A 21,491-nucleotide genomic window follows, 5' to 3' on the forward strand; every position below is an offset into this window, starting at 1 on the left:
AATAGCATTGCTAATGAGTGTTGCTTATAAGCCTTTTACAGGACTCTTGCCGCAGGAATAGCCCGGGTGTTTCTGAAACTTATGGCTCTCTTCTACACAAGTGCACCACTTGCTAATTCTTTACATCAGTCTTTTGTTTGTTTGTTTGTTTTTCCCCCCCTTGCTTTTTCGCGCAGTGATGTGAGAAAAAACAACCTGTGATGTTCTTATGCATGCAGAAGCTCGACCACTTTCCTGTTGGCTCCTCTGCAGATCTCCATGTGGACGCTGCAGGGCGCCCTTCTGCCTGCCGTCTGGATGCCCGGTAAGCGCCGCCCTGCTCCCTCCCTCCGTCCGCCTGCTGACTCTGAGCTCAGTGAAGACGCCCTTAGCAACAACACACAGCTGCACCGTCGAATAAGATACTCGCAGCGCACAGGAGAAGGATTTAACAGTGCAGCGTTACTGCACTGACCTCAGGTGAAGATTTTACGCGACGGGGATTCTGCTCCGGTTATTAGTGCAGTATAAACATGAGGCGTGAATACAGTTAGCCTGTTCTGGGCTAGCCATCCCCGAAGACGAGCGAAGCACCCCCCAAGCTGTCCCGAAGGAGGACAAATCCTGGGGGCTCTTGTTTGCTAACTACCAAGCCAGCTTACCAGGAATAGGCACGGGAATGGTGCTCTGGATCGACTCATTGTACTGTCAGAGAAAGGCGAGGGGCACATGGGTCAGACCATCGAGTTGTGATATTTGGACTCAAACTAACGGAGGAAGCGGCTCTCCGGCGGACGAGTGTTTCGTGGCTCTGCGAGCTAGCTGGCTAGTTAGCTGAGGGAAACGACCCCCACCGCCTGTTCATTTTTTTAATTGTAGCTTGGCCCATGTTAGCCAAGACGAGTGTGAGAGCAACACATGAAAACACAGTAAAACTAAGAAGAAACTACTGCTTACACTGGGAAGAAAGCTTGCTGATACAGAAAGGAAAACAACTTGAGTTCAGTCGAAAAGACAACTAACGGGTACTCGGACTGCTATCAAAACACTGCAACAGCAGACTTTTTAATACTAGTAGCTCAGTTTGCTAGTTTGAACTTTTATTCTCCTTTTTTTAAAATCTGATTTTTCCCCTCACTTTGGATGCTGGCATCTAATATTAATTGCAATCATGATGATAATAAGCCGGAAACCAGAGGGCCCAATAGCAACAGGTAACCAAAACAAAGTAAAACGTTGTTTGTCTGTACGTTCGCTTCCTCGTGGTCGTGTGAATAGGATTTATTTGGGGGTAATTTAGAGGTGAGTATGATTGGGATTTAAAAAAATGCCCTCCAAGTAGCTGCAGAACTGGTTAATTTCACAAGTGTCTTCGCGGTCACGTCGCGTCTGTGGGGATAGAGCACGTATATAAGCTACTGTAACAGTGCCGTGGGCTTCTCACAAGACCCGACATGTTAACAAGTTTTCTTTTCCTTTTGCTTACCCTGATCAGTTACAAGACTTTTATCTAAGAAGGTTTTGAATGTCACACCAGGAAGCTTATTTTATTTTCTTATTTTCATCTTTCTCGTAAACTTTTATTGTTCTATCAAAGGGTTGATAAGCAGTAATATCTCAGTTGGCATCCTTTTAAGACGCGCTTTTGGAATTTGTACTATGACCAGTGTTATTATTGTTTTATGACACTGTGACTGATCTGTTTTTGTTTGCTTATGTGCAGATTTTTTTTCTTAATTTTATTTTTTTAGCTGGTAATAAGAAAGAAGCCAAGAAAGAAAGAATGAAAAATGACAGGGCTGTCATCGTTATGTCATGTCATATGAACCCTGTGGTTTACCTTGCCTCTGTAAAACACACTTTGTCCAGAATGCCAGGAAGAGGACAAAAAGCTGAGCCTTTCCCCCACCACAGCCACGCTCACACGTTTTATGACACATGAGCTGCTGTGTTTGTTTGCCTGAACCCTGTTCTCTATCCTTTACAGTGCCGAGGAGTTTTCATAGTGGGGAGAGCTGGACATAGTGGGCTGGATGTTTGGGGTTACACAGATGTTTGCTCTCTGTTTCTTCTCTTTTTTTCCTTTCAAGCTTTGCTTGGACAACAAATTCAGATTCTGTACAAAAAGTGCTGAGCACCCACTGAGCGATTAGGAGTTTGCTAAGGGCTAATGGAGTCTGTGCTTGGCTAATATTGTGTGTGTAGTCCTAATGCCACTGTTTGCAGTGCTGTGCAGGTTTAATGCGTGCGTATCCAGGCAGCAGGTCTAATCTGTCCAGAAGCAAGCCTGTGCTGGGAACATAGTCTCTGACGCACCTACACATGGTTACAGCACTCTCTGGGACTCACGAGGGAGAACGCCAAACTCGCCACAACTTCGGCTAATGAGCTACTCACCCTGATTTCAAGCTGCACTTTACACAGTTAGTTTTAATCAGTTGGTGTATCAGCTAGCATGTAAGCTCGATGACTGTTGTGGTAAACAGTTGGCCAATGGGAGCGATTGCCATTTTTGTAATTGGCTTCCACCCACAGTCCCAAATGCCGTGCTCGTCCATCTACTGTAGCCGTATCATCTCGTATTAGGTGTTTGGCTCAATGCCAAAGAGGTGAGCATGAAACACAGCACTATTGAATGACAGGCACAAGCATCCCTCTATATTAGCTCTAATTCCAAACACACCTGGTGTGTGCGCCACATGATTTGGGCTGAATGGACAGATGGGCAGACGGAAAGATGCTGTCGTCACAGAGGCATCTGTTAGCCCCATTAGGCCAATAATACCACTTGCAGCGCTAGCGATCTGGGACCCTAAGCCGCGTGTAAGCTGGTCAGGTTGGAGCGCTGGCCTTAGACACAATGTATTGGGTACAATAGCTACAGTGATGTATCTGATAATGGTGGTCTTTTCACTGCAACTGTGAGCTAGCCTGTTGTGGGAGACCATATTCATCCCCACTGGCATACAGAGATCGGTGTAATGCAAGATGTCTTGCTGTGGTGGCTCAAGGGATTTGTCTAGTTGTACAATGCAGTTTGTTTTAGCATCAGGGTAACTAGAACTGCTGGTGTGATTGATGAGATGATTAATAGGACATTGCCTGATTTGGTCAAACAAGGATAGTGCGTCTCAGTGGAGAAAATTAAATTGCATTCTGTTGACGTCACCTTCGAGGATCGTTCTGTGCTTTTGCTGCAGATTTAATAGCCTCACATCATCACACTGATTGACTTTGTTCATCATTGTCCCTGCAGCTCGCCATGGTGACGGTCTGTACGACTCGTACATGAGGACCGACCACATCCTGAAAGACGAAGCAGACACAAACAGTCCGTCGGGGCTACCCCCAATGCCCAAACACACAGTAAGTATACACACACAAACACGCACGCATACGCGCATAGCCAGTTAAGCCCTATTTCCTGTGCTGGAGCACACTCTGTCTCCAGACTTCCTGCTCCTCTGAGAGATATTCCCTTGCCTGTGTTCCTGTTCATCACATTTGTACCCCCCCCTCCCTCCCTCCCTCGTTCCACTGTGTTCTGGCTGCGTAGGATGGGCAGCTTATCTGTTTCCTTATCTCCAACATGTGACTTTCAGTAGATTTTTATACCCTTCATTTAATAGCATTGTGTGAGTAAGACTCATTTATTGTCCTAGGGCATCAAAGTTTGGTGCCCCGGCAGTTCTCGGTGCTTGCGTCAGGGAAACTACGGTGAATTGGCCAATTTGTTTTTTCGGCTAAAGTGAATACAGAGTGCGCTTATCTTGCCTTCATCTGTTTTTGGACACGTCATTTGACTCAAACCATGTTAATGAGCAGGTGATATATATGCATGTTTACGGTGCTTACGGTAACTTTCATTGAGGATACGACCTCATTAATCTCAATAAATTGACCCATATACCATAATTACTTTTTGCTGTTCTGTTAATCCATTCTGAAAGATAATTAGGGATTTGCTTTGAGTTTTTTAGGCAGTTTTACATTAAAGGAGGGTTATTACCAAAAATAAATGATCTGTTTTAGCCTAGGTAAATATATATATGTGATCTTATAAATGTCCCCTATGGCAAAATAAAATGCACATACACACAAACAACAATAGTCCACAGGCCTACATGTCAGTAGATGAAAAAGGCTGGTTTGATATATTGTAAAGATTTATTGGGCTTGAAAATGTGACCCACAAACAAACTCACCAATCAGCATTCTCCCCCTCTCCTCCCCTTCCCCTAGCTCGTGTAATCCTCCATCAGTGGGCTTGCACAGAGTTTAGGCCTAGTTTTCTATTCTAGTCCCATCCTTCTTCCTTTGTGTTTTGTGTCACGCTCACAGAGTTACTGTCCTCCGGTGAATGTGACTGACAGTAACTCGCCCCAGTTCAGCGTGTTCAGTCCTCAGACACTAGCCTCATGCTCTATTAAAGTAATAAACTGATAGATGAGGGCTTGATTTGCTTTAATAAATTGTACTCATAGTAAGTTGAATTCATGAGCCCCCACCTTTTATAGCCGTGTTCTGACTGTCACCCAAATTACGGCAGCGTAATAATACCATCATTTGCTTTGTTTGTGACAGAGGTTTGTGTGGTTGCTGCAACCTTGTGTGAGCTTCAGAGAGAGGAGAAAAAGATACTGAGGTGTTTCTGTAGCAGAAAGAGATTAGCTCTCCTCCATCTGTTGCACCATGCAGATTTGCACACAGGGGACTCCACCCTCTGTAATACCTGAGTGAGAGAAAATGCCGCACGCTCTGATTTCTCTTCCCGTTTGGAGCCCTCTTACGTTTGAATTTTTATTGTATTTTTCAGCCGGGTCAGTCAGTAATCCATCACAGACGCTGTTCCCCGTGTGGAGAGCTTTGATATGTATGTCAATATTTGTGTATGTGTCTGGGTGAAGGGGCTCGATCAGTGACATTCACTGTGTACTTTGGAACAACAGCTGCATGAGACCCTGGGTCAGCAGCAGAGCTGTTGTAATAAGTTAAGACTATATAGTTACATGTATGGAAACCCATCCCGCATTCCCACTCTATTTTTAGAGAGCCCAAACCTGGTACAAAAACACACTCTCAGCTGAGTCCTTTCTCCGTGGATGATCAACACCCACTTTTCCTAAAAAAAACAAAACAATCTTCCCAAAATCGGTCTGCCCTTAGAGTAAAAAGTGTACATGTGTAAGAGAGAGACAAAAAGCGCGAGGATATATCCCTCTCCAGTCTAACTCCTTGTACGAAGGCTTCGGTGAGTTCATGTCTTAACAGCCACACATCTTCTATAGTTTAACAATATAATTCAACTTTAATGACCATCATTTCCCTTGTGCTCCATAATCTTGCGGAGCGTTCTTTCCGCTAGAGAGAGAGAGAGCGAGGAGGAATGAATTCCTGGGGTTGCTGAAATGAAGCTGCTCTCCGGCGAGACTCGAGACCGTTCTTTAAACTCCTTTAACCTTCACCCCCAAGCAAAGGTGGAACTGTCACTTTTAAAGTTTGTGGACAGTTATATTGGGGGGGGGAAATCGCCTAGTGACTGTGCGATCACTTTCTTTTATTCTGAACTTCATTTTGTACGTAGATGCTATTTGCAGTAATTAAGGAGTAAGTTAGAAGTTAAATGTTTATAGCAAGATTATGACAGCACTAACAATGATTAGTGGTATCTTTCATCTAAGCAAGGATACAAACAAGTAGGTGGGGATGTGGGTCGTTTTGCATGTGTTGGTAGGAGAAGAGGGGACGTTGCGCATTAGCATTTGCTGCCAGACTGGATCTGGATCCTGTCGTGCTGGTTAACCAACTGCAAACTGGATGTCTGCTCATTTCTCTCCACCTGAGACTCTACAGTTGGGTGTTGATATTTTGATCTGCATCAAATACAACCTTTTTTTTCTTGTTAATAATCAGGATTTAAAAATGTTGCAGACTCTGTCTTATATGTGGAGCTGGAATGATGCAGGATAATATTGAGTTTTGAGTCATTTTTAGAAGACCCTCAGTTAAGAAACTGTTTTCTCTTTGTAGAGCAAAATAAACTGCATTTGCTCTGATATTCACCGACTGCGTCTTGTAAAGTCTTGTTTTGCCTCTGTGTCAATAGGTTGTCAGTAACAAGGCTGTAATGAGGGATCAGGTGACCATCCGAGGTGCCCCGTCAAAGGTGAAGTACCTGTATGATGACTCGACTAGCAACCGCAAGGTCAACGCCATAACCACAGCAACCACACTGAACAGTGGGACCACTCATGAGACACCCACTAAACCTGCCCCAGCCTCCAGCCTGTCCAAAGAGCACAGTGTGGACAGGTGGGAAAGATGGACATGCTAACTAAGAGCATGCTAACTAAGTAAAATGTTACAGGCGAGATGATGACCAGTCAAGCTGTCGGTTAACACATTTGTTCCATCCTCATTTGCCACAGCACTGAATCCAGTAAGGGCTCTGTCGAATCCTCTGGCCCGCATGGAGCCGGGAATGGCGTCAACAGCAGTAAAGTGTGCGGCCCACTAACTCCTGATCAGGCTCTGAGACTGTACCGAACTCAGCTCACCACCCTGGAACAGGCGGAGATCCACTCCTACCCAGACATTTACTTTGTGGGACCCAATGCAAAGAAGAGGCCCGCAATTGCCGGAGGTAGCAACAACTGCGGCTACGATGACGAGCAAGGAGGTTATATTCACGTCGCCCACGACCACCTGGCTTACCGCTACGAGTTCCTCAAGGTCAGATGTGTTCTGATGTTTGTGGCTTTAAATTTGTTCTTTCATTTTTAGCTAAACAAATGCTTGTCCTTTCTCTTACTCTCTACAGATCATTGGTAAAGGTAGCTTTGGCCAGGTTGCGAAGGTATATGACCACAAACTGCAGCAACACCTGGCTCTGAAAATGGTGCGCAACGAGAAGCGTTTCCACCGGCAGGCGCAGGAGGAAATCCGCATCCTGGAGCACTTGCGGAAGCAGGATCGTAACGGCACCATGAATGTTGTGCACATGCTCGAGAACTTCACCTTCCGCAACCACATCTGCATGACCTTTGAGTTGCTCAGCATGAACCTGTATGAGCTTATCAAACGCAACAAGTTCCAGGGCTTCAGTCTGGCACTGGTCAGGAAGTTTGCGCACTCCATCCTGCAGTGCCTGGAGGCTTTAAGCAGGCACAGAATCATCCACTGTGACCTCAAGCCAGAGAACATCTTGCTCAAACAGCAGGGTCGCAGCGGCATCAAGGTAAAGGCGGCGCCTTCTCGTCTGTGCTGTAATGGGTCTGTGCGTTTGGTTTTCATTTTCATTTATATCATTTCTTATTCTCTTGCCCCTACCAGGTGATTGACTTTGGTTCCAGCTGTTTTGAACACCAGCGGGTCTACACCTACATTCAATCTCGTTTTTATCGAGCTCCGGAGGTGATCCTCGGTTCACGTTACGGCCTTCCTATTGACATGTGGAGCTTTGGTTGCATTCTGGCCGAGCTGCTGACTGGCTACCCCTTGTTCCCCGGCGAAGATGAGGGCGACCAGCTGGCCTGTGTTATGGAGCTGCTGGGGATGCCGCCGCAGAAGGTCCTGGAGCAGGCCAAAAGAGCAAAAAACTTCATCAACTCCAAGGGCCACCCTCGGTACTGCGGTGCAAACACTTTGCCCACCGGAGCCACTGTGCTGACAGGGTCCCGCTCGCGCCGTGGCAAGATGAGAGGCCCTCCAGGTAGCAAGGATTGGAGTGCTGCACTCAAGGGCTGCGAGGACCCCGCCTTTACTGACTTCATAAAGAAGTGTTTGGACTGGGACCCGTCTTCTCGCCTCACCCCCAGCCAGGCCCTCAGACACCCTTGGCTGTATCGCAGGCTTCCCAAACCAATACCCGGGACAGAGAAGAGCCAAGGAGCGTCTGTGAAACGACTCCCCGAGCACCACAGCACCTCCTTTCCCTCTATTCTGGCCAAGGGGGGGCCTGGCTTAAGCTCTACAACTGCCAGTAACAACAAACTTAGAAGCAACATGATGGGAGATTCAGGAGAGGCCATACCTCTTCGCACGGTCCTACCTAAACTTGTCTCGTAGAGAGAAAGCGAGAGATAAAATCCTCTAATCTCCTCCCTCGCCACGTTTTCCCACTCCTCAGGAGGAGTCAGAGTAAAGGAGAAAGTGGTTTTAAAACAGCTTTGTTTGTTCTTTTATTTGTTTTCTACTGCGAGGTGTCGACACCCCAGTCTTTGGTTTTTAATAATAGTTGAAAAGAGAAAGAGAGGAATAATAAAAGAAACACTCAAAAGTTTTTATACAGCGGCTGTGGATTTTCCGTTTACAGCCACAGGACGTGGTTTGATATTAGATAATGCTTTTTAAAAACAAAAGAAAACTTCCTCGTGTGAGTGGACAGCTTGTTCAATGAGAAAATATCTCTAACCTGTGTGCGATCTCACGTAAGTGTTGTGTTTTGGTAAAACGCACTGAAGCACACCTGCACTGTCACTTGCCTCACTTCACTCTCTTAAACTTGAAAAGGGCTACAGAGATTACTCTTATCAAGTTAGACTTAGCGAGATTTGTTCAGCCAATGGATTTTAACTAGAAGACAAATTGTTAGTTTTTGGGTTCTGCGAACACTTAACTCAGTTATCCCTCATATATACAACAAAAATGCCTTCAGACTGGTAATACAGGATTGGCTTTATGTAGCGACAGATTCTGAAAACAGAAGTAAGAAGTTTATTTTTTCCTCTTTCCTTTTTCTCCCCACAAACACACACACATACACCACTTTTCCTCATCCCTTGCACTTGTGTGTCAGCTCAGTATGTGATGTTAATACTATGGAAAACGCTGAGAGGACATAGGACAACCTATTTATAGCCCACTGTCGTCCTCCTATTTTCACCGTACACGAGTGGGGAAAAAATGGGGAATCGGAAGAACAGTAGAGCTACTCGGACTCGGTCACAAAGGCGTCGCGTTCGGTACCTCACAACTGGTTTGCAAGATAGAGAGTGAGAGGGAGAGAGCCGTAAGTCAAAGCACCTAAACACCTTTGGGTTGATTGGCTGGAAAGTTTTGTATGAATGTCACCTGCCCGTGCCTGTAATTGGCTGCCGAGATTGTTAGCGGTAGTGGTCCTAATGGGTGGGTAGTGCAAGGAAAGATAGATCACGGGATAAAATGAAGGGCAGTATGTTCAATATGAGCCAGGATATTTTATTCTCTGGAGGAGAGATGTGTGGAAGACGAGCCAGTGACAAAACGAACGGTTTTAATGGTACTGTTGAAAGAAACGTTTCTCAGGGAGACATACTTGATACATCCCTTAATCTTAAAATTTACTGTGTTCCACTTATAGTCATGTATCCCGACTGTGGATGAAGATGGCATGCAAGCCCAGTCCACTCAGAGCGAGAGCATTTACGAGAGTCTGTGAAGGGGGTCTGCATGCTCCACAATCTGACCTAGATTCTCTCTCCTCCCCCACATTCACTTTTATCGCTCCTCTTTTTTTCTCACTCTGTCTCATGTAGGGCAGGGAACCTCTTAAACTCTCACATACACAGTGAATAATGGTGCTGTCCAGAATGCACACGTACAGACGCGCACACAGAAACATGTCAGGTGCATGTTGGTATGGACCACACCATTCAAAGAGTTCTTTCTCTTGTCCCTCATTTTCTAAGTGAAACTGTCAGGGATTTCTACTCTGTCTCCATTTTTTTTTATAGAAGTGGTTTCTAATGCTTTTCACTCCTGAATATCAAAGGATGTCAAATGCAAAAAAAAAAAATGAAAAAAAGAAGAAGAAAAAAAGAGAAAAGTCATATACTGTCATGTTGTACTAGTGGTGTGAGTTAGTAGGGAGGGTGTTTGGTGTTCAGCATGAAATCACAACCTGTTATCAAAACTGAGTGACTATGAGAGAAACTGTACAGTAACCAAATGAAGTTGTGATAGTTTCTTTTTCTAAGAAAAAATAAAAATGATTTCAGTGAACTGTTAAGCTTTGGGGTGATTTCTGGATTGAAATGGGCTTTTTTTAATGAATTTTTTTAATTCCATGAGACATGTATTGCTCATTTGTCACCTAGTGTGAAGCTCTCATCTCCAAAGAAACCAGGTGTGTGTGGGGGGGGGGGGGTTGTTTTGGGTCTTTTTTCTGCCTGACATCAGGAGCTTGTGTCAGGAAAACAGTGGCTTACACTGCAGTCAGCATAATGAATCACTTTTAAGTGAACTGGATTTCAGTCAGCGATCAGGTTACAGACGGTAATGAATGAGTCAATAGCCTTTTATACTGAGGCTGCCTTGTTGTTATGCCACCTTTATTAAAGTCATAAAGATGTAAGGAACAGATGTGAGAAAATACGCAGCACACATACGGGAAGACGATTCAGCCTTCCAGGCTATTGGACTGCGTTTTAGTTCTAGGTAGTGAAACAAAGTACGGTAAGTGTACCTGCTACTTGTGTTTGTACCAGAGCCGAAACAGCTGCTCTGCCAACAAAATTAACAATGAGTACAGGCTATCTTAGTAAACTGATGAGGAAGTGCTGACAGTAATGTTTTTGTTGTTGTTCATTTACAGCTTCTGTGACATGTGAAACTTCATGTTGATTATGCTAAATTATGACCCTGCTGTCTGACTCCTGTTCCTAGCTGACAAAAGTGGCACCCGGTGTGGTCTTCTGCTCCACGGATCTAAGTGTTGTGCTCTCAGAAATGCTCTTCTGCATACCAATAAACAGTTATTTAAGTCACTGCTGCCCTCCTACCAGCTCGATGCAGTGTGACCTCTGACGTCAGCGGGGGACTTTTGGCGGGAGTGCAGCAGCTCACTAAATGCTTTCTCCTTTTTGGACAACACTTATCTAACATAAACAAAGATGCCATATTCCAAGTCACTTAAATCACCTTCCTTCCCTTTTCCGATCCTCAGTTTGAACTTCTGATCGTCTTGACCGTGTCTACATGCCTGAACGGCCTGATTTGCTGCCATGTGATTAGCTGATTAGATCTCATTATATATAGATTAAATTGCCCCTCCTCCTGATATTTCTCAACTTTTCTCTTGTCCTTTTATGTCCTTTGTGTCTCGTGTCCTGATGTGACACAAAACCAAAACACAAGACTGCTAAAAATAATCCTGTCAAGAAAAATTTGGAAGAAGACGCCTGCTTTCGTAAGATCGCAGACACTGGTGATTCATGGCTGTTTACACTGTGCAGGCTGGTGTCCAGTGGGATGAAAAAGTCAGGTACACATGCAACAGGAGGAGGAGAAACCGGTTGAGCAACATGACTGCATACAGAAACTAGAGAAGTGGTTTGTGATGACTAGGTAGCCGGGTATACGTAACAGAATTTGACACAGGTGTTTATTGCCAGCTGATCTTGAAAATACGAGGGTTGCCTTAGGGTAAAAATGATGTGTGTACCATTATTTTGCCTGAGCCTGGGTGTGGCACCTTCTTTCCATCAGCAGTAGGTCAGGGTGCCCTTATTAAAATCTTTATTCAAATATGAGGCTAAGCAGAACAAATAAGCAAGCAGACAATGCATGCGAAAAGACAGACCATCTCATTTTATTGTTCAGGGAATTTAAGCCTACAAGAAAACTTCTGTCTTTGTTTTGATGTGGTAACCCGTCCTTGTAAAAACGTTCTCATCTCACGTTGTTTGCGCTGTAGCAGAAGAACAGGTTTTACAGGGATGCATTTCTCCTGTATTCAGCTTTCCCTTTAAAATGATTCGTACAATCAGCTAGTAGAACTTGACAGACTCTAAAGCTAAGTGATGGAATCTGTCTCTCTTCATCTCTTTTGATTAACATAAAAGCAGATTAGACCAATCCCATTAGACATCAACCCAGTCACCTTCTGACCATATGGTGTAAAGCTCCTCTGTCCCTACATCCACTTTGACACACTGATTTCTATTTCTGTCAACCCCACACATCTCTCTCCCACACGAGAATCTCCCAGTGAGTCTAACCCTGCAGACCATATGGAGCCACAGCAGGATTTTTGGTGCTGAGTCTGAACGAGGAGGGGCAGAGTGGTGACAGGTTTCTGGTTACCTTGCAGGTTAGGAAATCTTGACCTGCTTCTTCCTAAAAGTTTGGCTCTAAGTGTAAACATGTGTTTCTGTCTCTCTACAAGCTCCGCTATGCCGTCGATTCGATCGGATAACTTTATTTTTATTTGCCTGTTATTATACATAATAGGTTTCCCTGTAGTTTAGTGAAAACATATTAATTCCTTTAAGACTTTAAGGTTCTTTATTTGTGTGCAGAAGCTGTTGCAAACCTTTGCCAGAGCAATATAAATTAGTGTCATCTGCCAATGATTTTAACATTTTAGGCATGTTGCTTACAGTCATGTGAAAAAGATAAATCACCTCATGATTCAGTAGCCTGTGGAACCACCTCCATCAGCAGTAACTTGAAGTAATGGTTGTGTATGTCACTTTGTCAGTCTCTCACATCGTGGAGGGATTTGGGCCTGGCTTCTTAAAATGTTTCTTCTTGTTTCTTAAGGTCTCACCACAGTATTTCAATCAGGTTGAGGTCTGGACTGTGATGTGAAATTGAAATATGTTGATCGTTTTCTTTTTCAGCCAATCTGTTGTAGATTTTCTGCCGTGCTTGGCGGCATTGTCCCTGTTTCATTGCCCAGTTTAAGCCAAGATTTACCTGTCAAACAGACGACCTCACATATAACTCTAGAACACCTTGGCATACAGAGAGTACAAGGTTGACTCAATGAATGCAAGGTTTCTGAGCTCCTGTGGCTATAAAACAAGCCCAAATCATCACCCCTCCACCACCGTGCTTGACAGTTGGTATGACATGTTTGTGTGATATGTGTTTGAATTTCAGCAAACACGACGCCGTGTGTTAAGGCCTTCACACACCGGACGTGTAAAAAGATTCGTGTGAATATTTCATGCCTTTTTTCTGAGCTAGATTTTTCCCATTTTTTGCAGATGTGAATAAGTAAATGTATTCGTAGCTCAAAATGTGCACCAGTATTGACTATATAATTATATAGAAATATTTAAATAATGTTATTTTACCTCAGACACACAGCTAAATGCTGCTCTGGGTCAGTTGGTTCTCTGAATTTATTTCTCTGCCTCCTCAGATGCAGTCCTGAACCAAGAAAAGCTTAACTGCCCAACTGAAATCATGCACTATCTACGACAGCAGTCATCCCGCTTCAACTCCTGAATCAAACCTAGAAATTCTCCCTGCTGATTCCTTCTTGTGAAAACTGGATAAACCTAGGATCTCCTTTTCCTCCTTTTCTTGTTTAGAAACATCGGGATCATATATATGTGTTACACAACCAGAAAATGTGGTTGTTTGCAGTGTGTAAAGGCCTTTGTCCGCTCTATCTCCGCTCTACAGTCCAGAGGACACTCAAGTCTTGTGGTTTGTTCAGATGCCACTTTGTAAAGCTAAGCCGTGCTGCCACGTTCTTTTGAGAGAGAAGAGCCTTTCTCCTGGCAACCCTTTCAAAGGAGCTGTACTTGTTTAGTCTTTTGCTAATTGTACTGTCATCAACTTTAACATTGCTGGCTGAGGGCTCTGATATGTAGCTTGTGGGTTTTCTGCAGATTATTATACAGCCATAGACTGAATTTGTTGCGACACTCACAGGTGGAAATGCTCCAGACAAGCAAACTGCAAACAACAAAATATCTGCTTTCACAGAAATGCTCACATTTGCTGATGATCAGGTGCTGAAATGCATTTGATTAGTAGCTCCTGGCTGCTACTTATACCCTCTTAAAACCTGTGGAAGCAGTACTTTAAAATACATAAAAAGTGAAGCCCTACCTCCAGTTGTTTCTTGCCATGTAGCCAGTTTTCAGAAATTCAGTTCATTTGTCTCAGATTTCTGTCTTGCTCCCAATAAAATAAAAGTTTTAGTTTGTGTGAAAAATGACATTTAATCAAACACAATGTTGCAGTTAGACTGGACATAGAACGCTAACTTTCAGTCGACGCAAGAATACATTTAGGGCTTAATCTGCAACTTGTATCTGCACCAGAATTTGGTGCTGCTGGCTGGAGTTTCAGCAGCAGTTGTTAGGCCCTGGCACCTCCTTCTTTTAAAATAAATGGTGTTTCTAAAGACACTCGGGGTAGCATAGGGACAAGAGGATATGCCAAAGCTGGATTTATTGATAGATATTAAGAAACATAAATAAGAAAAACATGGTTTTAATAAAGAATGAGGTCATTAGTAATTCTAGTGATTTATTAAGTAGAGTATCAGGTTTACCCAAAGAATTGGCCAAGAATTTGTTTTTTATTTTCTAGTGCAGTCATCTGTGACTGCAGACTTCTCTAGCCAGTGTTTAAGGATGAGACAGAGACTGATGTTTCTTGGTAAATTAAAAGGATGCCTTTAGGGGTCTGTCGAGCCTCTTTTTGATTTAGTTTGTTCACATATTTGCATGTTACAAAACTTCGTTACGAAGCTCGTTTTATGTAATTTTGAGCTCTGTGATGATCCACCAGCGGCAGCCTATTAACGCTGCCTGAACTGAACTGTCTACTGGAATGGCGATTCTCTGGTGAACTCCATAGCTCATTCTCTTATTCCTCAGTAGGCTCACTTCAGCTCTCCAGTTACACAAACCTTTCTTTTTTTGCACGATGTTGGAATGGACAATACTGTCACACACACACAGACACAGCCCCAGGTCACGGAGTGCAGACACACACCAGAGCTATGAGTGTCGTCTGGCTTCGGTCCACTGGAACAGCTGAGGTACGAACCAGGCGAGGGAAGCAGCAGGCGAATGCCACATTAGTCCCTGCTGTTGCACCAGTACACAAACTCACACACAAACACAACACATGCCTCCACATGCACAAAAGCAGACTGACTACAGCTCACTGTTCCTTACTCATGTGCACACAATGACACACTCACAGCTGAGCTCGCACTAGTCACACACACAAACACATGCACAGCTGAGCACATGTCTATACAGGCTGAACAGATGCAGATCGTTGCGAGAGGTGGGGTAGCACTTCAAGAACATTTGCCCACCCAACCCACCAATCTACATTCCACACAGACTGCATGATACACCGTGTGCACACTTTGTTCCCCCCCATTTTTAAAAAAATTTATTTTAAAAAGCATCCTATTGCAACCTTTAAATGAATCTTTCTGGTTGAAACTGTATCTATTCCTCAATGTATTTGCTGCCTGTACATACAGCCCCCATATTTAGTTTGCCAGCTTGCTAGACTTGTTTACATGACCCCGGCTGGATCACAGTTGGGACTGGAATAGAGGATGACTCATCCCCCTGTCTGCAGAGGTGAATCTGACTGTGTGTCTTTTTCTCTATATGTGTATGTAAGTTAGTGTGTGCTTTCTTATAGCCTTAAGTAACCGGTCTGCACAGCAACACTCTAGGAAGACGCTCCAAGGGCGCATCAAAGCAATCCTATCTCAAAATCTGTCTGCCCACCTACTCAAATTTTCCACAGTCTGGTCTTGCTCAACATATTTATTATTAACCAGGCGCTCGAGAGTGTTTTTCTTCTGACATTTTTGTTTTCATCCACCCAATAATGTGTCAGGCATGTGTATTTGTGTTGTGTCTTTCGACAACAGGTAGTTTGCATGAAAAAACATAATATAAGATAAACTTGAGGTTGTATAAAATTGTTTACTCAAATTGGATCTTAAAACTATATAAAATGATTAAGAAACACTGAAATTCAGTATCAGATAATGTAAATAAACAGATAATAAACAGGGAAGCTTTAGTCCCTGACTTTCAGGACAGAAACCACCATAAAGGATATTTATCTTGTGTGATCGGGAATGTATGCTGATGTGGTTGACTCATTCAGGCTTTATGATAACTACACCTACAAAATTACTTCTAAAAGCCATAAAAGGCTGCTTGACCAAGTGGTGGCAAGCTCCTATCCTTAAAAGTCTTCCTAAATGACATCACCCATCTATTCTGTTTTATTTTCTTTATCTTCTTTCCCTCCCCATCAAACATGCATGCACTCCCTTGTATGCTCCGATAAGCCTGGTGACCCAAGCCTGTCCACTTTAAACATGTCACGGCAGCACAGCAAATCATTGTACGTTGTGCTCGATGTTTAGCTGTCGCTAAGAGAACGCGACCTGCAGGTTATCTGTAGTAAAACATCAGACTCGTGTTTTCTGGTAAGGCACCTGCAGCCTGGAAACTCTTGCCCCATCTATTCTGTTGCTGGGTAAATGGTATATTTATGGTGGGTTTCGGGTTTCCTTTAAAAGACAGGATAACCTTTAGCAGGGAATTTTTGGAGTTTGGAAGACAGTCATGTTCTGGTGTGAACCTTTAGTAAACATCAGCACTGACAATCAATTTACACCACCTTCACTGGCCTATAGTTTTGGAAGCGGTTTGGCATTTGTAAAATAAATAATAAAGTAATTTCGGGTGCTGCTTGTATATATTTAACACATTCATGTGTGTTGTGACTGTCTTTGCATCAGTAGATGCACAGAGTAAACACCGACTCATCACTTTCTGTCACATGGTTTATCTTGTTTGTACTTCTACAGAGTCCGCTTTCGAAGTATGGGAATCTGTGTATTCCAGTGTTGTTGTGTTGGAACAAAGAATTCTGAGAAATTTCAATTTTGTATTTCTACTGGACAACAAGATAATCGATTTACTGTCCTTTAGTCAGGCCAGCTGTTCTCTGAATGCTTTCATAACCACCCGTAATTCTTTATCTGTGGCTACTTGAGAAGTCAGCTCAATGCTGATTACACTGACTGTAGTTTGAAGAGGGCATACTGCATTACTTTGTAACAAGGGACAAAAGCTCCACTGAAATCACCCCTGAAGGTATTACACAGCACATTATATGCTGGCGTTTGCGGGACAGGGTGGCACCAGTGTTGTACAAAGATATTTGTGCATATGTTTGTAAGTTTGCGTCTTCAGGGGAAGCCCCACTGGCCTCATTCTTCTCTATGTCCTCTTTCTGAGCTCTCTCTCTATTGTTAGCAGCTGCTGAGTGGATTGTTGTCCTAAGAGTTTTTTCCATGGCAGAGTGTGAGGAGCTGCTGTTACTGTCTGCTTCTGACAGGAAACATCCTGACCTACTGACGAGAGGAGAGCAGCGTCTCCCACAGGAGCCAAAACAGTGAAGAGCACACTTTGAATTAGCCTCTTCTTTCTGTATTATCCTACCCCTTTGTCTTATACACACCAACACACACACACTGGAAGAGGCTAAAGCAACGACTGAACACAATCCATCAGCTGAGCATTAATAATTCAAGTGCTCTGCAAAGTGTTAATGTTTATGTTTCACTGGCAGCTGAGCGCAGACTTAGTGCTACATTAAGGCCTAAGGCATTGTGTTAAGAGGCAAACTGGCTGCTTAAACATCGCAAGCAGGGTAAAAAAAATCCTAATAAAGGGAGAGACAGAAAAAGAAATGAACAGAACAGAAAAGACGTGGCAGTATCATTTGATTTGTAAGTCCTTTAGTTTTAGTTCTAGCCATTTAGTGTAGCTATAGAGCTAGAGATCAGTAGAGCACCTCTAAAACCGCCTAATAGCAGATTGTGTTCTTTGATGAATCTATTTTTTTTTAACTAAAAAAAGACAGTTCCTTGTTTACTGGTTCCTGGTTTTATGTGTCCTTTGACTTTTTTTCCTCCTTAGTTTTCTTTTTTTGGTTTGGAGCAAGTAATTAAATGGAGTGTCTGCTGGTTTCCTGGAAAATACACAGAGCCAAGAAACAGTCTGGCACATAACCCACAACATTTTGCTTAGACAGGGCCAGGCTTGCTCTTTCCACTGTTCCCAGTCTTCAGACTAAGTGAAGCTAACTAGCACTTGACTGTATCTTCTTCACTTTTAATGGGCAGATATGACAGTGGCATGCATCTCCTCGACTCATCTTCACCACAGAACAAAAAAGCATGCATACAACAGTGTGCGAGGCCTGCTGCAGTTAACAGTGGTAGTGCACTGGTCGTGTTCCCTGACAGTCCTGGGTTCAAGAGTTCAGGGCTTAATGTTACTAATCCTGTCAGTTGGTGAAAGATACACTGGGAACGTGAGGCAGGGAGGGAGATATTATGTATATACAGTATGGATATACTAAAAGTCCAAAATGGTCTATTTATGTCATCTATCCGTAAAGATGGCATGGGTTCACATCATCTAGATAAGCAGGTGTGGTTGTTTCTGTTAGTGCTGCATGCCCATGATGGTTTACTGTATATGCATGTCAGGGGTAGGCCAAATAGTACGCAAGAGGCGTGACAGGACATAATATTGGCAATGAGGAATATACAGTATGTTTTAGGAGTGGACTCCAGGAATGGAAAGCTGTACTAGCAGGGTGTGTGGGTCACACAACCATACAAGGACATAGTAGAGGCAATGGTCATACCAGCCCTGCACAAGCACATACATCAGTGTGGGTGTGTGCATGTGTGGTGTGGGGGGTGGTGGTGCCAGCTGGGCAGCTTAAAAATAGTGCCGAGTGGAGGATTGCAACTGCATGGGACTCTAAGAACACATGACCGCAAGTCCAGTAAATCACAGCAGATTTCTCTCAGCTCTGTGATGTCTGCTGAGACAAAGAGGATGATCATTAAACCAAGTTATGTCTTAGGATTCATCTCAGCTCTCTTTCTTCAATCATAAGACACCAGCAGAAGTGTGATGCAGGCAGGTTAAGGTGATGCTGTAAGTCAGTTAGGGCTGTATTAACAGAGCAAGTACGCCAAGAATATGGAATATTCTGAAGCAAATCTAGTCGATCAGACGTGTTAGGGCAGTGGGGCAGTAGGCTGAGTGTAGGAGGTGAAACGTGATGAGGATCAGACTGGCAGGATTAAAGAGCACTGGCTGGGCTGACCTCTGCTAATACGCAGAACACAGTGGAGGGAGGAAGAAGCACCGCTAGGCTGCAGGAACAGCTGTTCATTAAAAAGAAGCACAGCGCTCTTCTCCATAACAGATCAACACTCATGCACAGATGTTAATACATTTGATTATGTACAAAACATGCAGCAAATGTAATCTATATAAAATGTCGGGCTGATTTAAACTGGACCATATTCCCATGGACAAAGTGGCTCTTTCACCTCATGTAATCTCAGTTTGGATTAACATGGATTATTGGATTACGAGCCCCCCCCTCCCCCCTGCAGGGAGGCAGGGACACAGACTGAGAGAAAAAAAGATGGACAGCTGAAACTTACACTTGCAGAACGAAGCTGATACCAGTAACCACATAGCTTAGCTTAGTTTAGCTTATCTTATGTTAGCATAAAGACAGGAAGCTGGGGAAATAGCTAACCTGGCTCTTAAAGGGTAACAAATTCCAATAAGTGACTGAACTAAAATTCATACAGTGACTTGTTTAAATAATTTAGTATAGAACCTAAAATGACATGTTTCTGTAACACAAAGTTATTAAGCTAAGCTAAGCAGGCTCATATATAGCAGACAGACAGGACAATGCTAACCTGCCAGAAGATGAGCTTTAATCAGAACATCATATAAGCTGTTAGTGAACAGTCAAGGAAAAGATCCATAATATATATTGGGCTTACCTGGTAGAAAACACAGAACTTTGGTGTAGTAAAATAATAAAGTTTTGGTCCACATGACATTTAAAGCTTCTAATATTTTTTTTCTAAATTTTCCAACACAAATGAGATTCTACTGTTTTGAAGTTTAAAGCGTTTTTTCTTCAGTTGTGTCTCTGCCAAATGTTCAAAAAATTATAAAAAGTTAATGGTGAACTAGACTTTACGCTGAAGCAGAGCATAAAGTGATTTACGAGCCAGCCTTAAATACCATGAAAGATTTTTTTATTTTCATGGGATTCTGAGCACTGAGACAGATGCTCAAAGAGATTCCTGAAACTTACTGTGAACAACAAATATGCTTGGAATCACTGTCTTGTTCAAAAGTCCTGTGATTACCAATATTAAATTTCCAGAGGACAGAGGACATCACATTCATTTTCAAAATTACCTATAATATACACAAAAATCCAAGAGTCACATAATCAAGTTCCCGCAATGGCAAGGGACACCAACCACCTCCACCAGTGCCTGATGGGATGGACTTGTAGCTGATCTGCTAGGGCCAAACATTTAATCACTAAAACTGACTTAGAGAACTCTGTTACTGAATCTCTGTAACGTCACCATGAGTTTTTATCTTACTGACATCCATGTCTCTTAGATTTTGATCATGTATTGAAACAACTTGTCAGGTTGGTGAAATAGAATAAATTCTTTTATAGCTGGATCCTAAGGTATTGCACCTTTACATGGCTTCTGGAAGCTTAATTATGTTTTATTACAGCTGTAACTGATCTTAAATGGACGACTGAACAAAGGAGAAACGGGCCAAGTTTGATATATAAACATGCCATGTACTTGGCTCAGTGAGAGAACACTGATTTAAAGCATGGAAACTTGAACTGAACTGAATATGTAAACATAAACATACACTGTGAGCTTCATGTTGATATCTCAGGAACAAGCAGAACTGCGGTTAGTGTACCATGCTGTTTGGATATTCTGCATATGCATCTCCATCCGTGACAAAATAACAACCGCCTGGGGTCAAAGCAGCCCTTTGAGTCATCTTAAGGTGCTGAGTGTGTCCTAGGGTCGTATCAGACAGATTTAACTACCAGCAATAACTGAGTGAGTGTGAGAGTGTATCTTCTTTCCAAGACTGGGTCAGTGGACAGGAGTGAATCATTGGGGAAAAAAGCAGCATGGAATTGTTGTGTCTGGTTGGAAGTGGGCCTTATGCCAGTGGACCAATAAATGCAGAAACTCTCTGTGCAAAATAACTGGAGCATCCTGCAGCCACATGCCACTGGGTCAGCAGAATCAGACCTGCATATCTGTGTGTGTGCCCAAAAGTGAGAAAGAAACAAGAGATGGCCAAAGCTGTAAAATGAAAAGGAAAAGGGGGCGTGTGAGGCTGGTTGTTAGTAGGGTGGAACTGAAATTAGGGCATTCTTTACAGCTGAGCAGGGCAAAAGAGGAGCTGGCAGCAGAAGTAGGCTAAATAATCATGTCCTATCATCAAACAGTCTCTTGTTTATTGGTCGGGGGGTCGGTGGGGCAGAGGGGGACAGGAATGTTCATGTGACTAAAACGTGAGAGCAATTGGTCACACATGAAACCCAGAAGTTGTTGTCCTTCTATCCATGAAAGAGAAAAGAAAGAAAGAAGGAAATCTTGTTCATCTGCTTATTTCTTTTACCAGCTTAAAAATATCCCTCCTCAGCTCCACAGAGGACCAGTTTGAAAAAGGCCAGACTATGTGACCATGAGGGCTCTCGTGCCTCTGCAGGGACCTCTGTGATATAGTCTCTGTTCTCTTATGAAAGGGGGATTCCAGTGACGGTCACATGCTTCCTGCGGCGCTATAGAAGAGGCCAACTACTGCATGGAAAATAAGCCGTACATGGTTTTCCTTTGTGTCTGG

General features: G+C 43.3%; 1 protein-coding gene across 4 annotated transcripts; it reads left to right on the forward strand.

Annotated features, from left to right (window-relative positions):
• The first annotated feature begins 311 nt into the window (after positions 1-311).
• Positions 312-9,960, forward strand: dyrk3 (dual specificity tyrosine phosphorylation regulated kinase 3). 4 transcript variants are annotated; one of them, XM_085456343.1, is made up of 7 exons: positions 313-1,004; positions 1,165-1,193; positions 3,236-3,345; positions 6,086-6,291; positions 6,408-6,711; positions 6,800-7,216; positions 7,312-9,960. In XM_085456343.1, exons 3-7 carry the CDS (start codon positions 3,268-3,270, stop codon positions 8,044-8,046), a joined length of 1,740 nt encoding a protein of 579 aa, XP_085312469.1. In that variant the 5' UTR covers positions 313-1,004; positions 1,165-1,193; positions 3,236-3,267; the 3' UTR covers positions 8,047-9,960. The 4 variants fall into 4 exon arrangements, with proteins under 4 accessions (XP_085312467.1, XP_085312469.1, XP_085312471.1 ...); XM_085456341.1 differs by having other exon boundaries at positions 312-1,193; XM_085456345.1 differs by lacking the exon at positions 1,165-1,193 and having other exon boundaries at positions 313-459.
• The last annotated feature ends 11,531 nt before the right edge of the window (positions 9,961-21,491 follow it).

The sequence above is a fragment of the Copadichromis virginalis genome, linkage group LG5 (genome assembly GCF_057382275.1).
Source record: "Copadichromis virginalis isolate Kocher_CV1m ecotype Utaka linkage group LG5, C_Virginalis_male_GT1.1, whole genome shotgun sequence".
Taxonomy (NCBI): domain Eukaryota; kingdom Metazoa; phylum Chordata; class Actinopteri; order Cichliformes; family Cichlidae; genus Copadichromis; species Copadichromis virginalis.